The 20,688-nt window shown below is 38.1% G+C and overlaps 1 protein-coding gene across 5 annotated transcripts in view; it reads right to left on the reverse strand.

Annotated features, from left to right (window-relative positions):
• Positions 1 to 20,688, reverse strand: part of LOC149313515 (ADP-ribose glycohydrolase MACROD2-like) — a 1,160,252-nt gene that overhangs the window by 966,785 nt on the left and 172,779 nt on the right. For all 5 annotated transcript variants that reach the window (XM_089519240.1, XM_089519238.1, XM_089519239.1 and 2 more), the window contains exon 4: positions 18,049 to 18,078. In XM_089519240.1, coding sequence (XP_089375366.1) covers positions 18,049 to 18,078 — 30 coding nt within the window. The remainder of the gene's footprint in view (positions 1 to 18,048; positions 18,079 to 20,688) is intronic.

Consider the following 20,688-nt stretch of genomic DNA (forward strand, 5'->3'; position numbering starts at 1 on the left):
TACATTCTCTCATTAAGCCCTATCCTCAGGTATTTCCGATTTTTACCAATATTATTCCTCTGCCTCAGTCTCTAAACATGACCATCCCTCCACCTCTCCCTCCTGACTCTACCATCAAATTATGCAAGTTGCAGATTTGAGGAAACAGGCTTCTCTTTTCCTTGTTTCTATTTATTCTCTTTACTGTGGCTCTACAAAATGTCCCATGTGTCTGTACCAAATTTTACTGACACACCCTGACTTTTTTACTGACATGCCTTCAGTATTACTTGCAATGAGAAGAATTTCCTTGTTTGCTTAAAGCACTGAATCCTACATCATCATCATCATCATCATCATCATCATCCCCTTTAACTGCTAATGGTTAGACAAAAAATGGGGAGAGATTCCTTTATTCTTATTTTTAAAACAAGTAGCATGACACACACACACACACACACACACACACACACACACACTTAGCTGTACAATCTATATTTAAGACATGACACAGAAGAAATAAGGTATGGGAAGGGTAAAATATTACAGTTGTTTTGATTGTCTGAGATAAAAACAGTGCAGGTAGCTCACTGAAATGGCTGCCACTGGTTGATACTTAAGGGAAGGCAAAGAAGTTAACCTGTACATTTTATAAATGAAGCAATAAATGTTGTTAATCCTTGTAAATTATACCATACTGGAATAGCCCATAAAGGGGAACAAGATAAATTTCAGAAGGGGCTTGTTTAAGGCTGCAACAGGAGAGAATGTGTGCACATATGGAATGGGAGAATTTCCAGGTATTAATCATTCCACAGATTTATATGGCAAACGTGGAGAGCAGTGTTTACACAGCTTGCAAAACCTTGACTTAGTGAGAAGTGCATGAGCCAAATAGAGCCACAATGAGCCTTAGGCTCCTACAGTCCACTTCTTCCTCTTCTCATTCTACACAACAAAGGTGAAAAAGTTGACATGTTTATCCTTTCTCTTAGCCACTTATGACCTAGCATATATAATGGTGAAGGATGATAGGAGCTGCAGTCTAGTCATATTTTAAAAAATCACATCATCATCAGTTTCCCCTTTCAGCTGATACAAGAAGCTATGGTTAACATCAAATATAGTCATTTTTAAATTGGCTGCTAAAGCTGGTTGGTTTAAACTAACTATAGCTAGTGTTGACTCTGTGAACACTAGTGTGATATAGTGGTTTGATCATTGAAGTATGACTCTGCAGACCAGGATTTGAATTCTAGCTCAGCCATGGAAACCCACTGGGTGACCTTGGTTAAGTCACACCCTCTCAGATTCAGAGGATGGTCATGGCAAACCCTCTTTGGAGAATGAAAACCAAGGGCCTGAACAGACAGGCGAAAATAAAGCTGCTTCGGGTCACTTTGGAGGTATGCTGTTTAAATGACACATGAATCTTAAGAATCCAGAAGCTGCGTCAAAGTTGCACTCCCATCCTTAGGAAAGGAGTGTGGCCTCGGCGTAGCTTCCGGCCTTTTAGGATGCATGCATCATTTAAACAGCATATCTCCAAAGTGACCCAAAGCAGCTTTATTTTGGCCTGTCTGTTCAGACCCAAGATAGCTTTGCCAAGAAAACTCAGAGTCTCCATAATTCAGAAATGACTTGGAGGCACACAACAACAGAATGGAATATTAGATCCAGTATAGATTACATATTGGAAGCCACTATTCACTAAAAATCGGAGTAAAAGCTGTGAAATTATTTTTGGTGGTTACCATACAGCAGGACAGACTATGCCCAAGGGCCCCTGCAGCTTGGCTCCATGAGTTTGGTTTAATATGTAAGGCCTGTAAATGCTGCCAGTAACTTCAGATGTGCGTTTAAAAAAATAAAAAAAAATCAATGAGGCAGCTAATTAATTCATACTCTAGTTTTTGTAATGAAGCTCTCATTAATGCTAAATTGATGCAATTGTCACATGAGCAATGGTTTGAAGTTATGGGAGAGCAGATTTTGATTGAATACAAAAAGCAATGTCTTGATAGTAAGAGTAGTTTGGTGATGGAACAAATTGCAAAGAGACGTATTGGGGTTTCCTCTAGATATATTGTAGGTTGGGCAGCTACCTGCTGGGGATGTTTCAGATGGAGATCCTGCACTAAGCAGAGGGTTGGACTCAGTGGCCCATCAGGTTGCTTCCAACTCTATGATTCCTATTACAATATGGTGGATAGTTAACATATCACCTGCATAGGAAAATAGTGCAAAGTTTGCACTAGTCACAAAGACAAAGAACAAGGGCAAGAGCTATAGCAGCACAGAACGGTGCCACATGAAGTCTGTACTGCACCCACAATACTACCTGCAAATATTTAACAAATACAAAGTAGCATTAAAACTTGGTAAGCTCTGATGTTGCTAGTTTCCGCGGTTTATCTGTCTCTGCTCCCGAAGTGCTCTTTCTGAAGGAGCTGCATTTTAACATATGATACTGTGATCAATTGATGTATATTTCATTTGTGGTTTTCAAGTTGTTCAATGGGAACATGCTGCTTTGATGCAGTGCATAATTGGGTTAGTTAAAAGAACACCTTGCAAAGTGCATGCCTCTGAACAGGACTGAGAAGTGACATCAAAAGGGGTGGAGTCTGAACCAGAAACTTACAAGCTACAGAAAGAAGGGCACCATGAAATGCTGCATTTTGAAATAAGGGGGATATTCTAACAAAATTAATAATGCTTTTAAAATCTATTCAAATAAAGGAGCAGATTTTAATTCCTCTGCTCCTTAAATCAAAAACCAAAGTAATAGGCTACAAAAATACAAAGTCAGTCCACGATCATGAAAACTTCAGGCAACTTCCTGAATTTTCTGCATCATTCTTAAGAAATCAAAAAGAATACTATCCCAAATCATTTCTAGAGGAGTAACTATGTTCTTCTCTAGTAGCAAAAACAGCAAGGATTTCTGCCAGATCTTAGACTGGCCATTTTATTATGACATAACCTTGTGTGGACACTTTCCCATTTTATTAGTAGCACCTCAATCAAACACTTACTCTAACGTGTATTAATTTGTACTTTTTGCATCAGCATTACTATTTTATTACAACCATTCAAATCAGAGCCATTTTACTTGTAGCGAGAAATAAGACATGCATAAACAGAGCAGAGGTATAGGATGGTCTCGGTTGGTGATGAAGTGACCTAAAGGATTTAATCTTGGATGCTTAGTGAAATCTTACTTTGGCATTTAGCCCTCAACTGATTACCATATTTAGAACTAGGAACACATTTCCCTCACAAATCAGATCGTGATTTGTTTTCAATTTTTTTGCTTCAGTCAGACTGATAGGAGGCAGTCAATTTGTGTCTTACATTTTAGAAGAATGAGAACAGTCTTCACAGGAGCGTAACATATTATGCCTAATGAATTCAGACCAATGCAGTACTACCAAAAAAAGCAACAGTTTGATGGGAAATTCATCCATCTGGTTCATATTTCACAAATAATACTTCAAAGGGGAATATAAGCATGGGGGCCACTAACACAAGCAAACCTCTCCCTGAAAAAATGTGAGTTGTTCCTAAAGATGTACAGTTTATTAAATACTTGCAAGGAATTCACATACTCAAGAAGCTGTGAGTACATGTAGTTTAAGGCTTCCACCCACATTTTTGCCTCTGTATCAGACATGGACATGCCTTCCTCTAAATCAGTAAGGGCATCCAACAGCCTGCTCAGTATCTGAAATTTAGAAATTCTCAGCTTCTCACTCAGCCAAGGGACACCTTTTCCTTGGTTATCTTTGTCCTTTTTCATCTGATGGTCCATACTTTTAGACTTGATTCCCAGAACATTTGCAGGTTACTCCTTCCCTCACTGTAAATATTTCAGTTGAAGACTTTGTTTTCCAAAGCTTTTGGAATTTTGGTTTAATATTGTTTTATAATCTTTCTTATTTTAATTAAATATTTGTCAGTTTGCTTTATATCATATTACATTGGGGTTTTTTTTAATTTCCAACTGGATACTTATAATTGTACTGCATACAGTTTATATTTGTATTACTTCTTCTTTCCTGTGTGTGTGTATGTGTATTAGATTGTATACCTTTGGTACGATTGTCTCTTTTTTGTTATTTTATTTTGTAAAGCACCACATGCACCGATGTGTCTTCATGTCATTTCTGACTTATGGTGAACCTAAGGTGAACCCTTCATGGGGTTTTCTTGGCAGGATTTATTCAGAGGGGTTTTCACTCCCTTCCTTTGAGGTTGACAGAGTATGACTTGCCCATGGGTTTCCATGGCTGAGTGGAGATTTGGACCCTGGTCTCCAAAGTCCTTATCCAGCACCCAAACCACTACACCATGCTGGCTCCCACACTAATGGCACCATATAAATAAAAGATGATGAAATATGGACAGATTGTTATATACTTTCAAAGAGATTCATATAATCTGGAAGACTATTCTAAAACGAAGTCCAAATACATAGTTATTAACTGGATTATTCCTTGGAGGACCATAATGAATAACAATGTGAGAGCTTTTCGTCAATAACACACAATAATCACTACTCTTGCCATTAGTCTTCCTTTTCAGTTGTTATAAGGCTAATATAATATAATGTTTGACCATGCTGTTTGGACGAAACATCCCTGAATAAGCTCCATATATTACTATGTGTTCCAAATTAGCAATTCCACATACTGGAACTGATTGTTAGATCTGTGGATTTCTAAATGCCAGCTAGGCAATTATACCATTTAGTGTTGACTCTTGACATTGTCTAGAACAAAAATCCTTGCAGAGCAAGGAGAAAAATAGATGGCAGAGGACACAGAACAACAATATCATGCAACAGAGGTACTTAAAAGCTGGCCTGTCACAGCCATTCCACATGACTGAAACTAGCTAAACAAAAATGCATTGTGCATTGTCAGTCTTGTAACATAAATAAAGGCAAGGAGGATTGTTAAATGCTTAGTCTTCAGAGGTGTACAGTGAAGGCACAGTAGAGGTCTAGTTATCATCATAGGTGCCATACTAAAATGATAAAAACTTGAAGCATATTTTATGGCACTTCCTGCTGTATGTCTAAGTAAGATAACTTGTCTGATTTGGCTGTATTAAGCTATGAGCCTGAATTTTGGTGACAGTTGTAAAGGTGCATTATTAAACTTTAATTACCCATTTATCAAATTGATTTTTTTTAATGAACAAGAGCAGATGACAACCCAGGAAACCTCTTTTGACTATTCACCATTTAACTATAACCAATCAGCTTTTCGTGGTAACATAAGGTCCTTCCAGCTTTCATCCAAAGCGGATTTAAGTTCAGGAGGTAACTGATGATTAGTTAGAGCAGAAAGATAAGTAGCAAATAGAAAGGGCAGAGGGGAGAAGCAGGCATGCAAGAGAAGGGGGAAATGAAAGGTCTAATATACAGCAGTAGCTCTTGCCATAAAAATAGATGGAGATGAGGAAATACAAGCAAAGGACTACCAGCCAATATGGTCACTGTCTCTTGCATCTTCCCTATTTCCAGAGTATCCCACTCACATCTTTTAAAGCTGAATACATTATCTTTCAGGACAGACACTGTCCTGAAAGATAATGATCACACACAAGTAGTGATAATGATCACACACTTGTAGTGATGTTTAACCGGACAATTAATTGATTCACATAATGTGAATCTGCCGTTAAGAAGTGTCCACAGCCGTTTTTTTTCAATTTTCCTGAAAGCATATTTAATCCACAGCCATCCACCTCAAAATCATATTTTGCATTATACTTAACCCTTGTGCAGGGGGAGAAAAGAAGGGGTGAAAGCTTGCCCTTTCCAGGAAGATCAGGCAAAAGCAAACTGCTGAAGCCTCTTCATATTAAGTATCCCTTATCTGAAAGGGATCTCTTATCTGTTGGGGATGCTTTGATTGTGAGTTCGTACATGGCAGGGTGTTGGACTGGATGGCCCCTTGTGGTCTCTTCCAACTCTATGATTCTATGAAATGCTTGGGACCAGAAGTGTTTCAGAGTTGGGATTTATTTATTTAGGCTTTTGGAAAACACAGGTAGCATTGTAGGTATCTGTACTGTATTTATGAGGCAAGAGAAAATCATGAGAATCTGTCAGGACAAGGTTAACACTATGAGGACTGGGCTAATCCTGCCATGAATAATGTGCTTTGAGACCATGACACCTATCCTATGTCTACTTCCATGGTTATAGTGCTGTGAGATAATGTATGCCTAGTATGGTCTGACATGATCTGTATGTTATATGTTTTAACTGTGATTCTGGGAAATATATATTTGGAATGGAAGATTTTGCTCTGTGTGTGCATATGGTGCAGATGATGAATTTTTTTTTGTTTGTTTCCATATTGGCTGCTTGATATGACTGTGGTTGATGGGATGTGTGATACTTTCTTTGTTAAGCATACATGTACTGCATTATGTATGTACCATGGTTATGTATATATTGTTTCTGTTGGCTGGTATGAGACATGGGATTGGAGTATAGTCATCCTTGAAGGGGACAAACGGAGGGGATATATGTCCAATGAGCAGGAGTCAACACTGTTCATTAGATTGTGTTTTGTGTTAATAATTAGTTATATAGTTGAATACTGGTAATTGACTTTATACCTTGAGTGTGTGTGTGTTAGTTGCATCCAGCTGAGGGAAGCCCGGCCTTCACTGAGAGTTTGCATGGAAGGAATGCCAGTTGCATGCATGGGAGCTATTTTTGCCTTGCCAGCTAGCTCTTCATTACCACTGGTTTCAACAACTAGAGAAGCCATGTAGAGATAGCTTTGAAAAAACCCTACAACATCCATTTATTTTGAGAATGGAGAATACATTAAGCCCACCAATTTTCTGAGGGTAGAACTTGTGTCTTTTGAATACTTTTCTTTGATGTTTCTGTGCCTAGCCTTTAGTTCTGTCTAAGATATTTTCCTTGATGTTTCTCTTCAACTGCTGAAATAAAGTCTTACTGTTTTCACTTACAGTGGATTGATTTACTGAGTTGTGGGAGAGTTTGCCTAGTTCTTGACAGAATCTGTGAAATAGCAGGACTTGTCGTTTCAAAAATCCTCATTCTCTCTCCAGCCTCTTGTCTTTTTGTTGCCAACCACCCACTTCCACCTTTGAGAGAGTGGCTACAGTTCTCCTGCTCATTCATTTCTCTCCAGCCTTGCATCTCATTTGTTCATTGCTTCTGTTGCCTATGAGATGCACGAGTCAAAAGCGCAAGTGGTCAGCTGTGGTAGCAAAGAGGTTTGGATTTTGGAGTGTGAGGGTTCTCTGTGGGTGCCTGTCCTTTCCTGCTGAACTGAATGGGAGTCCCTGAAACCACATTTTATCTAATGTGCCGCCACCTGATGATTAAGTTATCATATGTTAGCAACGCAGCAGGATGTTGCTGGGGTATACTATTAATATTTCACTTTCCAAGCTAGGGAAGAACTGGGCCAAGCTAAGGCAAGTCAAAAAAGAGTGCAAGAGAGGCAGAGTACCTTAAAGAAAAGCTTAAAATGCTAAAGGCATTTTTATAGAAAAAGAATATAACTGTATGAAAGACCACCTGGCCCTCTAGGCCCAGACAGAAAACGTAAGTTACAGAACCGACTTAATTCAGCCAAACCAGGAAAATTAATCCAAAACCTAACGCTCCTGGCTAGTACATTTTCCCTAATCTTACTCATACAGTAGGTGGGATTTGTAGTCCTGTTGGTTAGAAGTCCCTCTTGATCTACCAGGACCAAGCCAGAGAGAAAGGCAGACAGGCCATAGTCTTGTTGCTTCTTTAAAACAGTCTCCTAAAATCATCTAGAAGGTTCTCTCTTCTCCCAAATGCCTCATCTCATTGGACAATTACCATTTCACCACCTATGATGTAGATCCTCATTAAAATACAACTGTAGCTCCCACCACATTTAATCCATTATTATCTAGGGAGAAGACTCTGATAAATGAAGTGACTCTCATTTATTACATGGAAGTTTTCAGATTTCTGAATTATAGGTGCTCAGCCTGTACTAGCTTGCATGCTCTTACTCATTAATAACTTTTGCCACTTTGTCCACACTCTGATGCCATCAGCTCAAGCATGCAACTTGTATGGTATTGTGAATTGTATACTTGTATTGTATTATGAACTGTATTTCACAACTGTATTGTGAAATACAATTCCACCAGTAGAGGCAGATTACAACTTGTAGTAAAAGATCTAATGTAGTAATAATGTCACAATGAAAGTTTAAATTTTGAAAGATGAGTGTCTGTGTGCACCCATCACAGCATAGGAAAGTTACTTTGAACTCCAACTTTCAGAGTCTTCCAGCCAGCTTGGCTAATGAAAATTAGGAGTCCAAAAAAAAGAAGGATTTTCTCCCCCAAATTACGAAAGAGAGAGAGAAACAACAAAAGTAACCACAGCAGCCTAAATGCTTTATAATGGATTAAAGAGATGTGATTTTAATAAATGTGTGAAGAAGTATGTAGGCACAGAAGTGATAGAAAGGCTAAGCAGAATGGAATGTTACATTTTAACAGCTTTTTATGCATGGGCAATTTTTTTTGTACTGAAATTATGAGTTCAGTTCTTGATGTTAAATATCACATATATCTCATTTATTAAAAATTGGTTCTCAAGGGCAAAGGTAGCTGACATTATTTAATAAGAAATCTTCAGTCTGATTAATTGCTCACTGCATCTTACATGCTGATGTGTAATTTCAAAAACGATACTCTGTTTGCAGTTTTCTAGTATAACAATGAATTGTGCCTGTCATCAGGAAAGTTGTAACAAAAAACTTCTCACAAACTTCTGTATACACTGAAATAGTACCTGCCAGTTATTATGAATGAACATTTTATATATATTTTTTTGTTTAAATCATCATCATCTGGGAAATTTTCATTTATTAGAGTACAATTCTCAATCCCACTAGATATAATTAACTATACTATGTATTGTATTGTATTGTATTGTATTGTAGTATGTATATGTATTGGTGGATTATATCATTCATACACTAGCAACCTCATAGTCAACATTTTGGGGGGGAAAGATTACTTACACTTCAATATCCCCTCTTGCTACATAGAAAGTAATATAATGCCAAGACAGCTGAACAACACAGCTAGTCAGACAAAATAATAGACAGTACAATCAACATACTAGTTACTTGCATATTTGAATAACACATTACAATTTAGTGATAATCTGTTTAGTGAAATGTTGACTGATTAAGTCTAATTATATAAGGTTGTAAAGTCAAGGTACGTATCCTTTTGGCCATGATTGCTATATTTAGTGTTAGCTGAGAACCAAAAGGCAAGCTTGAGCATAGATGCACATGAACACATCAGTTACAATCACAGAATCATAGAATCATAGAGTTGGAAGAGACCGAAAGGGCCATCCAGTCCAACCCCCTGCCATGCAGGAAATCCAGATCAAAGCATCCCCGACAGATGGCCATCCAGCCTCTGCTTAAAGACCTCCAAGGAAGGAGACTCCACTACACTCCGGGGGAGTGTGTTCCACTGTCGAACAGCCCTTAGTGTCAGCAAGTTCCTCCTAATGTTGAGGTGGAATCTCTTTTCCTGCAGCTTGCATCCATTGCTCCGGGTCCTAGTCTCTGGAGCAGCAGGAAACAAGCTTGCTCCCTCCTCAATATGACATCCCTTCAAGTATTTAAACAGGGCTATCATATCACCTCTTAACCTTCTTTTCTCCAGGTTAAACATCCCCAGCTCCCTAAGTCGTTCCTCGTAGGGCATGGTTTCCAGACCTTTCACCATTTTAGTTACTCTCCTTTGGACACGCTCTAGTTTCTCAATGTCCTTTTTTAATTGTGGTTCCCAGAACTGGACACAATATTCCAGGTGTGGCCTGACCAGAGCAGAATATAGTGGCACTATGACTTCCCTTGATCTAGACACTATACTTCTAATGATGCAGCCTAAAATCGCATTGGCCTTGTTAGCTGCCACATCGCATTGTTGACTCATGTTCAACTTATGGTCTACTTGGACTCCTAGATCCCTTTCACATGTAGTTCCATTCAGCCAGGTGTCCTCCATCCTATATCTGTGCTTTTTGTTTTTCCGCCCTAAGTGCAGTACCTTACATTTCTCAGTGTTGAATTTCATTTTGTTAGCTATGGCCCAGTTTTCTAGTCTGTTCAGGTCATTTTGAATCTTGATCCTGTCCTCTGGGGTATTAGCTACTCCCCCGAACCCTCTTCTCCCACCTACTTATTTCTATAATAATAATTTGCAGAGACACGGTAGCGGTGAAAATTTCTCCCACCCACTAGTCATTTCTTCTGAAATTGCTGTTTTCCTGCTATTACTTTATGTTGGAAAAATAGAAATCTCAGAAGCCATGGAACCACATTGTTCTCCATGATCACTTGAGCTGCAGAGGGAAATTGGATCAGACCCCTCTAGTTTTGGGAGCCACACAGGGAGTACCTAAAGGCCTTGAGGGATGTATTCCAGCCTAAAAGGAAATCTACAAAAGTGTTTTACACAAAGATGCAATCTATTGAAAAAGAGCTACCTAATACAGAAGAAAAATGTGGTAAACAAAAACCAAAGATCAAAAAAGACTGCTGTCGCCAAACACAGTATAATGCAATAGCATACAGTGTTCCCATCTCTCCTGACAAAGATAGGGAACAATTTTCTTGTCTTGTTAGGAGCCACAGGGGCTCTCATGACCAGAGTGAGCAAAGAATAAAAAAAAATCCTAAAACATGGACCAGCAAAACCAGCAGAGAGATTTCACTTCCAGCAACTGACAATAGGGGCACATAAATGCAACAGCCTCATTAGACATTGCTACAAAACATCCAGTGATGTCTGTACAAGACAAATTCATGTGCTGTGGGAAATAAAAATACTGCCTCTTCTCCACAGTCGAATAAAGGGAAGATGAACCCCACAGCTCTCTCCGTTATTGATTTCATTGTAACAAGAAAGTATGGCAAGTTTCCCATGTATAACCTCAGCAGCAAAAACAATAGAATACTCATGTTCAGTTAAGAGAAGAAAACAGAAACAGTTTATTGTAGTAGTCACCCAAACCAGAAAATTATAAGGGAAAAAATAGACTACAATCCAGCTAAAGCTAGACATTTGTTTCAGTGGAGAAGCACAATGTGATCTTAGTGTAGGCAATTGATAACAAGATCTGACCTGAGTTCTTCTCTTTAGGTGCACTGTATACAAAGTGGATAACTATGTATTAATCATCTAGTGGGGCACACAAGGATATATACTCTTCAACAAAGGAAACAGAGTGTATGTACATTTCCTAAGCATGAAATAATCCAAATGTTCTCCTATAGGAACTCAGTATAATAGCATCACAAACTGAAAATCATTTGAAATAATCTAGATCGAGAGTACCAGATTAGTCAGACATCATTTCTCTTCAAACGATGCATAACTGGTCTTGCTTACAACTGACATTCTCCCCCTGGAAAATGTGTTCATAAACTTCAGCTGCCTGATGTGTCTTGTCCCACCCAAACAATGCATTCAGACTACATGTGTGTTAATATGTGTTCAATCCTACTCATTTCTCATCAGGCCGAGAATACATACGGATGATGGCATGTTTCAGCTAACTAACCCTTGATATATAATAATTAATTAATAATTTGTTTTATTTATATACCGCTATTCCAAAGTATCATAGCGGTGAACAGCAAGTAAGCTAATTAGCAAGTAAGCTAATAAGTTCCTTTCACCTGAATATTCTTCTGTTCATTTCCTTCATGGTTTATTTCAATAACCTAAGAAATCTTCAGTTAATCAGTATGTTTCTCAGTATGACTGAACTAGGAAACTATGAGTAGCCATTTGGAAACAAATCAGGCTTTCAAACCAGTGGAAACCATAGTTAACTGATTACTGTCTGACTTACTGCATTACACTGAACGTTGAGGAGTAAATGGCTGGATGCATGGGCAGAAGGCTCATTCATATCTTGGCTTATGAAACCAAGCTGCAGCCATCAAAACAAGACCATTCTCTTTTGTCATTTGGCTGGACATTTCAGTAATTCTGAGAGTACTGTTCAGTTCACTGTCCCTCTCCAGTAATAGCATTTTTGAAACTGTTGTGTAAGATCCACTGGACAAGAATCAGATTTATAAAGTAAAGATCCCACTGAGAATTTATTTAGGTGGTCTGCAGGGCACTGCAACAGCTCAGCTGTAGGCCTACTGATGACAGGTGTATATTCTGCACACACAATCAGTTATTTTGTATAAATGAATCAATAGACTGATTGTCTGAAACAGTACTACATTTCAGCGGCAAGAGCACTACCTTTCAAGAAGTTTTCAATGTACTCTGCTCTCTTCTTACAAGACTATATGAAAAGGCCTGGGGGATGAACTTCCCACAAAACCTTGTGTTGGAATTGACTACATTTCCACTGTGTCAAATAAGTATTCTGGGGGTTTCTGACATAAAATGTAACTATAATTTGCGACACAGTTCATGTGGCTTGCCCTTAGGGGAAAACTTCAGTGATCTGTTTTGTCCTGAGGCAGGTAATAAGGCTCATCAAAGGGCCACTGACAGATGTCTGGTTCCTTCTATGCCAAAGTGACAGACTTTAGCAGGCATGAGCTGTACAGAAAAATCCGTTTCCCTCTTCTTTTTCCCTCTGCAGGTCAAATATTTTATGTAGCCAGTTCATTTATAGTAACAGCCTGTGTCTAAGCAATAGGAAGCTGACATATCTACTCTCAAAAAGAAAGTAAGAAAGAAAGCGCTTAATATTTAACTGAAGAATAAAGTGGCATTAAATAACAGTCCAAAAGTTAAATACTAAGGAAAATAATCAATGCTTTAAAATATATTGTGTCTCAAAATCCACATTAAGAAAACACTACAATGAATTTTAAATAACCAAAAATAATGTCTCTTGAAATACAACTGCCAATATCACTCAATTCTAGAGACTGCTGAACTATAAAGCTAATCAATAGCCAACCTCTGTAAGCCTATAAAAGTTCAGTGAGAAGAACTTATTCTCATTTAACTTTGGGTGTCATGTTTCTTACAAGATAATCTCTATCTTCCTGTGTTACAAAAATAAACACTCCAGTTTGCCATCTTCCACAAAATGTGCTAATATTATTTGCACGTTTGGGGCAATATACTGATTAACGATTTCAATATTTTAGTGGCTTTTAGAAGAGACAGCACAAACTGTCAAAGGCTCTGATGATCTGCACCCTAGCTAGGAGTCTACAAACCATGGAGTTTGACTGGTAGTTTTTCTTTAAAGTAGAAGGTTAACTGGAATCAAAAGTAGGCAACTGCTCTCTAAAACGTTATTGTCATATCAGACATTGCCATGTGCCTTCAAGTAATTTCTACCTTATGGCAATCTTTAAAACTACCATCAGGTTTCCTTGCCAAGATTTGTTCAGAGAAGGTTTGCCTTCGCCTTCCTCTGAGGCTGAGAGGGTATGATTTGCCCAAGATCACCCAGAGAGTTTCCATGGCTGAGCAGGGATTCAAACCCTGTTCTCCAGAGTTGTTGTCCAATGTCCAAACCACTACGCCATGGTCGTTCTCGATATTGGGCATACAGGTCACCTTAAATGCTTTTTCCAGACATTCATCTGTATTCAACAAAACCAAAATATGGCTACGTTTATAACCTCTGCATGTATGCATGCATATACAGTGCGCCCGTGTCATATGCAGGCGCATTATACACTGCTTTCAGCATACACTGAAAGCAGCACTGGAAGAAGCAGCGCCATGCGCCAGAAGAGGCAATGGTGCATGCACCCGTGGTGCACACTGTCACAAGCATGAGCCCCATTACTTCAAATGGGGCTTAAGCATACGCGCAATTTCTTTTGCGTGGGGGGGGCCAGAATGGATCCCCCACATAAAAGAAGGGACCACTGTATATATAGACATTCATCTGTCTTCAACAAAACCACAGTATGGTTACATTTACAACCTCTGCATGCATACATACAAACACACACAGAGTGTATGTGTATCTATACACATGCATGTTTGGAAAAATAATTTTAGGTGTCTCATATGCCTGATAGAGAGAACCAGCATGGTTTAGTGGTTTGGGCATTGGGAAAACAACTCTGGAGAACAGGGTTCAAAAAGGGTTTTTATCTGAACCAATCTACATAGAAATCTCATTTAAGTTCCTGATGCACACACACACACACATATCTCAGGAATTTAAATGAGATTTCTTTGTGGATTGGTTCACACACAGATCAGTACCCTTTTGATGCAACAGAACTATTTTTGAGAGTTCATAAATCACATTTTAACAGGCTTTAATGGTTTGTATTTAAAATTGTTAATATGTGATCTGACATGTGATAGTTCACTCTCACGCAGAAGTCACTCCCCCAACTGTGCAGAAGTCAGCTGAAGTACATATAAACTGGCCCAAGGAATGCATACTTCCTTGTGTAGTAGCCAATGACTTTTTGCCTTCCTTTAAGATTCTGAGAATGTTGTCAGAGATTTAATTCAAACTGAAAACAGAGTCAAGAGTGGTTTTCAAAGTCAAACAAAACTTATCACCACGGTAGTATTTACCTCATCCTTATCTCACTGAAAAAGAGCACCATCAAGGCTGCTAGTCAGACACCAGATTTAATGTGACAGCTATCTCAGTGTGCACTTCCTTCCTTGAGGAGACGAGCTATACATTTTATTTAAATTATTTTTGCCAAGTAGGGCAGTGTAGCGATGAGACCTCTCTTTTGTTAGTATACCTCTCATTACAAAATTATACCAGTATTCATTCAGGTCCCACTACATTGCTTACTCAGCCCACTGTCTAGAACATATTTTCTTTCACATCAAATTAATACAAATATCAAATAATAATTCTGTGATCAATGTGAAAAAAATAATAGCCACTAGCTGTCTACTGTGCTTCAGATTTTAAGGAATATATGAAACGGAGCTCAACTCTCTTATCTCATCTGGCATCATTATGTAAGGAAAGAACAGCAAATGCAGACAATAATTCTAGTGTGCTAGCTGTATTTATATGAAATTAATATAGAAATAACCTGGCAATAGCCACTCTTTTAATCCACTTTTCTGTACACAATAGGTTTCCAACACAACAAAAGTGTTTTTGTGGGTTTTTCAGGCTATGTGACCATGTTCTAGAAGAGTTTATTCCTGATGTTTCCCCAGCATCTGTGGCTCACAATGAAAGTGGTTCACAATGAAGAGGGGGAAGGGAACAATGCCATCATGACAGATCATGTCTACATAAAGCAGTCCAGGATTATCAGATTTCTTCTCTTTCATATGCAACATATGTAACTAATCTGGACACTGGTTTCACCAGATGTAGGGATGCGGTGGCCTTATCAGATACTAAGATGACAGCCTCACCAGAGTTAAGTGTCTTGCTTGTGTCCTCAACATCTATACAAGCCTATTAAGAGATATTCCAATAATTATAGAAATAATTCACATTTCAAAAGGAAGGAATATGGGCCATCACCCAATCAAAATTGAATACTTTTGAAAACCCCAGTTATTTCAACTGAAGAATTAAACATGTGTTTAAACCTCTCCCATTTAAATTAGTAAAACTTCAAAGTGATTCACTTTGTTAAATTGTGCTCACATTGTGAAGTCGAAGGCTTTCATGGCCGGCATCCATAGTTTTTTGTGGGGTTTTCAGGCTATGTGGCCATGTTCTAGAAGAGTTTATTCCTGACATTTCACTGGCATTTATGGCTGGCATCTTCTCTGCCTCTGACCACATGGCCACATAGGCCAAAAAACCCACAAAACACTATGTGCTCATATTGTTTATCTTCTTAGTTTACAGCAAAGGTCAGTAGCATTGTGCAAAAGGGATTTTGGAGTAAAAATGGCCAAGGAATACATATACATATATATTGCACCCAAACCCATACCCGCACACCCTTACTGTCTTTGATTTTATCTAGGGAAAAATGGCCAGAGTGCCTCAAGAAGTGAAAAGAGAATTCCTACCAAGGAAGAAAAATATGACGAAAAGCTTTACTGTCAATATGAAGTAGAAATATCAGCATTTGTGGGTAATGACTGAAGTGCTCTTTAACAAGATGAAAGTATTAAGTATCTATGCAAATCCAGTCCTGCTCTCTGTGGAATAAAATTCAACTCATCACACTTGCTGTAAAAATGAGGAAACATCACACAGTTACCCAAAAGGCAGGAAGAAATCTTTTAAAATGTTAGAAATCTATAAATATTATAATCTACCATGACTGTTAACAGTTTTCTGATGTTTCAGTTATATTTTTAATTACCTTTTGCTTATCCTCCATTAATCCTTGTATATTTGTAAAATGTAACACATTTAGAATCAAAAGAATCAGATGAAAAAGTGAGATTGGAGATTTCTTACATACAGTGAACCCTTGTTATACGCTGGGGTTTGGTTCCAAGATCCCACGTGTATAACAAAATCCGTGGATGCTCAAGTCCCATTAAATATAATGACATAGCAAAACGGTGTCCCTTATACAAAATGGAAAATCAAGGCTTGATATTTGAAATTTATACTTTTTTTGAACATTTTCAAACCATGGATGCTTGAATCCATGTATTAAAAAAAGTGTATAAGAAGGGCCGACTGTACTAGTTTGTAAAATAACCAGTTCCCAGCATGCCATGTGTCTCTCTGGCACATACTAAGTATTTTGTGAACAAGAGTATAGAGTCAACTCGTCAAAAGCACATCAGTTCTTATAAAATGTAGGTTTGAGTTTTGGAAGGATCTAAGCATTTCCAGCAAGTATTCACACGCTTCAAACTCGGGGTTTTATTGCCTTCCGAGAGGTTGGAATGCTACTGTGAAGAAGAGTGCCAAAGCATCTTGCCACCACTGCTCAGTTACAGATGTGTTCAGCATGCCACTGTATTTCATTATTTTTATAAAAAAATAACTTTGCTAGTTTTGTTCCCTCTATTCCTCTTTCAAAAGGAAGCTTCAGAGCTGTAAGGTAAAGCAAGCAATGCATGTGACAATCTTCACACTCCCCATAAAAGGAATCAAAGCTCATCCACATGTAAGATTAGGCTTGTATGTAAAACAGATTTACCCATATAGTCACTGTTTCATCCCTAAGTTTTGAAGAATGCATTTGAAAAGCCAGTGGTGAATCTGCAATGCTGTTTGCTAGGACAATGCTTAGATTCCTTCTGACTCTTAAAGCATTCACTTTTTCTGTTCTAAATAGATTATTCAGTCTGCAGAAGCAGCAGAGATCTCCACATTATTTTCACTATAACCAAGGAAGGGGTAGGAAAATATGACTAATGCTATTACATTTGTAATATTTCTCACCAGGAGGCTATCTTACTCTTTCATATGTCTCTGTACAAGCCAAATGAGAAACATAATGGCAACAAAACAAAACCCTCATATTATTATCTCCCTCCAAAACTGTCGAGACAGCTTTCAGAGCTATAAAACTGTAAGCAAAATAACGACAGGTTCATCAAGGAGAAATGGGGAAAGTGAAAAAAGAGATGCCTGCATTTCTCTGAGTAATAGAAAGTCTGGCATTATTGTGTGCTAAATTATTTTGTGCTTTAGTAATTTAAGGCAAGTAAAGCACTAAGGAAAACCAGAAGGTCAGTTATGACCTCCCTTGAAAATACATTGATTACAGAATCATGGTTGAGAAATGATTCAGAAATCTAAAAGTCTTGCTTCCCTTTTTTACTAGATAATAGATCCTGAAGGTTTTTGTGGGTGTAATAGAATTTAGTCAGATTATGGCTATTCCAAATCCATGAGTTAATATCAGGTGAATATACTGACAAACATGTTCAAGAACTGCCAGTCCAACAAGTGACAAAAAGATTATCTGCATTTTAAGATAGCAGATGTTTAGAAGTTTCAACATACACTTAAATTGGCCACTGTTAAATCAATTTACTGAATAGTGTAATGTTTATATTGTGCTTTTTTTTAAAAAAAATCAATTTGCTTCTTGCCATATTTAGGAAAAATAAAATTAAACTTACCACCGCCACCTCCAAGAAGACTTGAATTAGCTGTGGAAGAAAGAACAAAACCGAGGATTAGATTTTCAAATATTAACATTTATAGAAACTTCCTTTTTTAAAAAAACAAAAATATTTGACAGTATAGAAAAAGAAACATGACTTTGATTTCAACACAGAACATTTTCTTTCTTGCAACAAAGACTGTACCCCATTTCATAATTTAATTTTTAAATGACATATAGAACAATGTGCTCCTTCTTTGCCTGTACAACTTAAATCAAAGGGATGAACCAAGCCACACATTCATCTGTAGAGGCCTTTAAATAGCTTGGCCCTGATGAACTTCTCTTTGCCAAGAAAAGCTGCTCTGAGCATCTTTTCCCATCAGTGATCCAGCCCCATCCACCTCTGCAGGAAAACCGTTCTTAGATCATTACAGACATACCTCCATTAGCAAAGCCTATGACAGTTCATCTCTTTTTTACAAAGTACTTTTACATAGTGAAAGAAAAAAAGGCATCCATGGATCCATTTTGGAAGCAGCTTTCGCATGGTTTCTAGAATATTTTTGTTTGAAAGGCTTACATAATCTGTTTGTTTTTTTCATTTCACACGTTCATATTGTTAGTTTTGAGTCAAAAGGTTGCTGAGACATGTTCAGGTGTAGCCCCACTGGCCGTGCAGCAAAATACAATAACAACCAATATCCACAAAATAGTGATATCTTTATCGGGAGAACCAAAAAGGCAAAACATACTTCACACAAGCTTTCAAAGCACCACTGGCTTTGATGTTAAAAATGGAAAAGAAAAGAAAATGATATTGTTAAAGTTGCAGGCCTACATTTTGTCAAGATATTGTTTTTGTTATTGTTAGTTATCGGCAGCCTTCGATACCATTGATCATGGTATCCTTCTGGAACGCTTGAGAGAGTTAGGAAGCTTAGAAGCTCCCATTCCTCTAAGATGTTGAATGTTAAAGCTGAAGCCTGAGTCTCCCCATCTCTCCCCCCCCCCCCCAAATAAAAAAATTCTGAGCACTCATTTTAAAAGTTCAAACGGTTCAACTGATTTGGGGAGTCCATACAAGGCCACTTGCTCAACCTGAAATAAAACAAGATATAGATTCTGCAAACCAGCCCTTTGACAGGGGCAGCCCTACAAGGATACAAAGGCCACATAACTAGAAACAGACCAATGATATTTATTGCTGATAAACCTACTGAAGATTTCTGCTTTGAAGGAAAAGACCCCATGCAAACATGCATATGTGTGATGAACACGTACATGTACATATTCACACCAGTCAAACTACATTTTAACTACTGAAGTACATACTTAGCTTGTCAAGATGTTTGTTTCACCCCCTTATAATCCATCACTCAATGTCTGAAGAGTACAACAGTAGAAAACTGGAAGCTGAAAGGGGAGGAGGAGTAATTCCTTAAAAGTGTCATCTAAAGCCATCATTCTGATAAGTGCAGAATTTTGACCTCGAGTAGCCCATTTCACGTTAAACCTATAGCCCCTGAAATGATCACAAAACCCCCTACACAAGGACCACACAGACCATTTTAAAATATGACAGCACAAAACATCCTCACGCTCTTGCACATTCCCTTGCACTCCTAATTAAGAATGCACATAACTCTAATGTTCACAATGCACTTATGATTAATAGTGTATATAACTCTGTTACATGGTCACAAAATAATGTGCACATATTATTTTTATTTGCTGTCCATTTAATTAATGCAGACCAGTCCTCACTTCCTGTTTCCTTTCCGTGGATAAAATGTAAAGAGAAATGCTCTAGCACTGTTTCATCTATCCTTGACTACATGTGGCACAGGATACTTAAAGGCACAAATCAAGCACAGGCTGTTCCTGTGTCAAACAGTGGAGAGAGTGCTTTGTGAACCCCTTCTCTTTTCTCCTCCTCCTCCTCCCATCCCGATTATCAGAAGGAAAATCACAAGGGATTTGTATGGGCAAAGGTCCAAACATCATGATTAAATGGTGTACATATACAAACAAATGTACGCTACAGAAATAGCAATAGCAAGTACATTTCTATACCGCTTATCAGTGCACTTAAGCACTCCCTCTTCTTCTTCCCCTCCTTTTCTCCTTCAAGCCCTTCTCTCATGCCACTGTCACACCAGAACTTTATATATTTCTCCACTATTATCTGCTGCAGAGAGATCCCAAACTGCTTTGAAAAAGCTGCCTGCACCTCCATGAGCATTACCCCTTCACTGAGCATGCATCCAGGAGCATCTGAGAAAGAGAAGGATTAGACTAGAATGCTAACCCTAAAATTAAACCTCTGTCCCTTGTTATTCACTTATTTCTTTATTATAAATATGACTTGACACCATGTCATTCTTCCAAGGAGCTCAAGGCAACTTACCTGATTCTGCCCCAAACACCATGTGAGGAAGATTTGGCTGAGAAATACTGTATATACGTGACTATAAGTCGACCTCATGTATAAGTCGAGGGCTTTATGGATTTTGATATAACTCGTGGATAAGTCGAGGGTAAAACGTAGAGGCATGTAACAAAAGATCTAAAGGATGATGCAAAGGGAAATGATGCCAAAGAAATTCCATCAGGCATAACTGTTTGTGCTCATCCTAAAGGCTGCATGAATGAG

Source organism: Sceloporus occidentalis, unplaced genomic scaffold (assembly GCF_023333645.1).
Source record: "Sceloporus occidentalis isolate IW3139 unplaced genomic scaffold, rSceOcc1.0.p SCAF_4, whole genome shotgun sequence".
Classification (NCBI taxonomy): domain Eukaryota; kingdom Metazoa; phylum Chordata; class Lepidosauria; order Squamata; family Phrynosomatidae; genus Sceloporus; species Sceloporus occidentalis.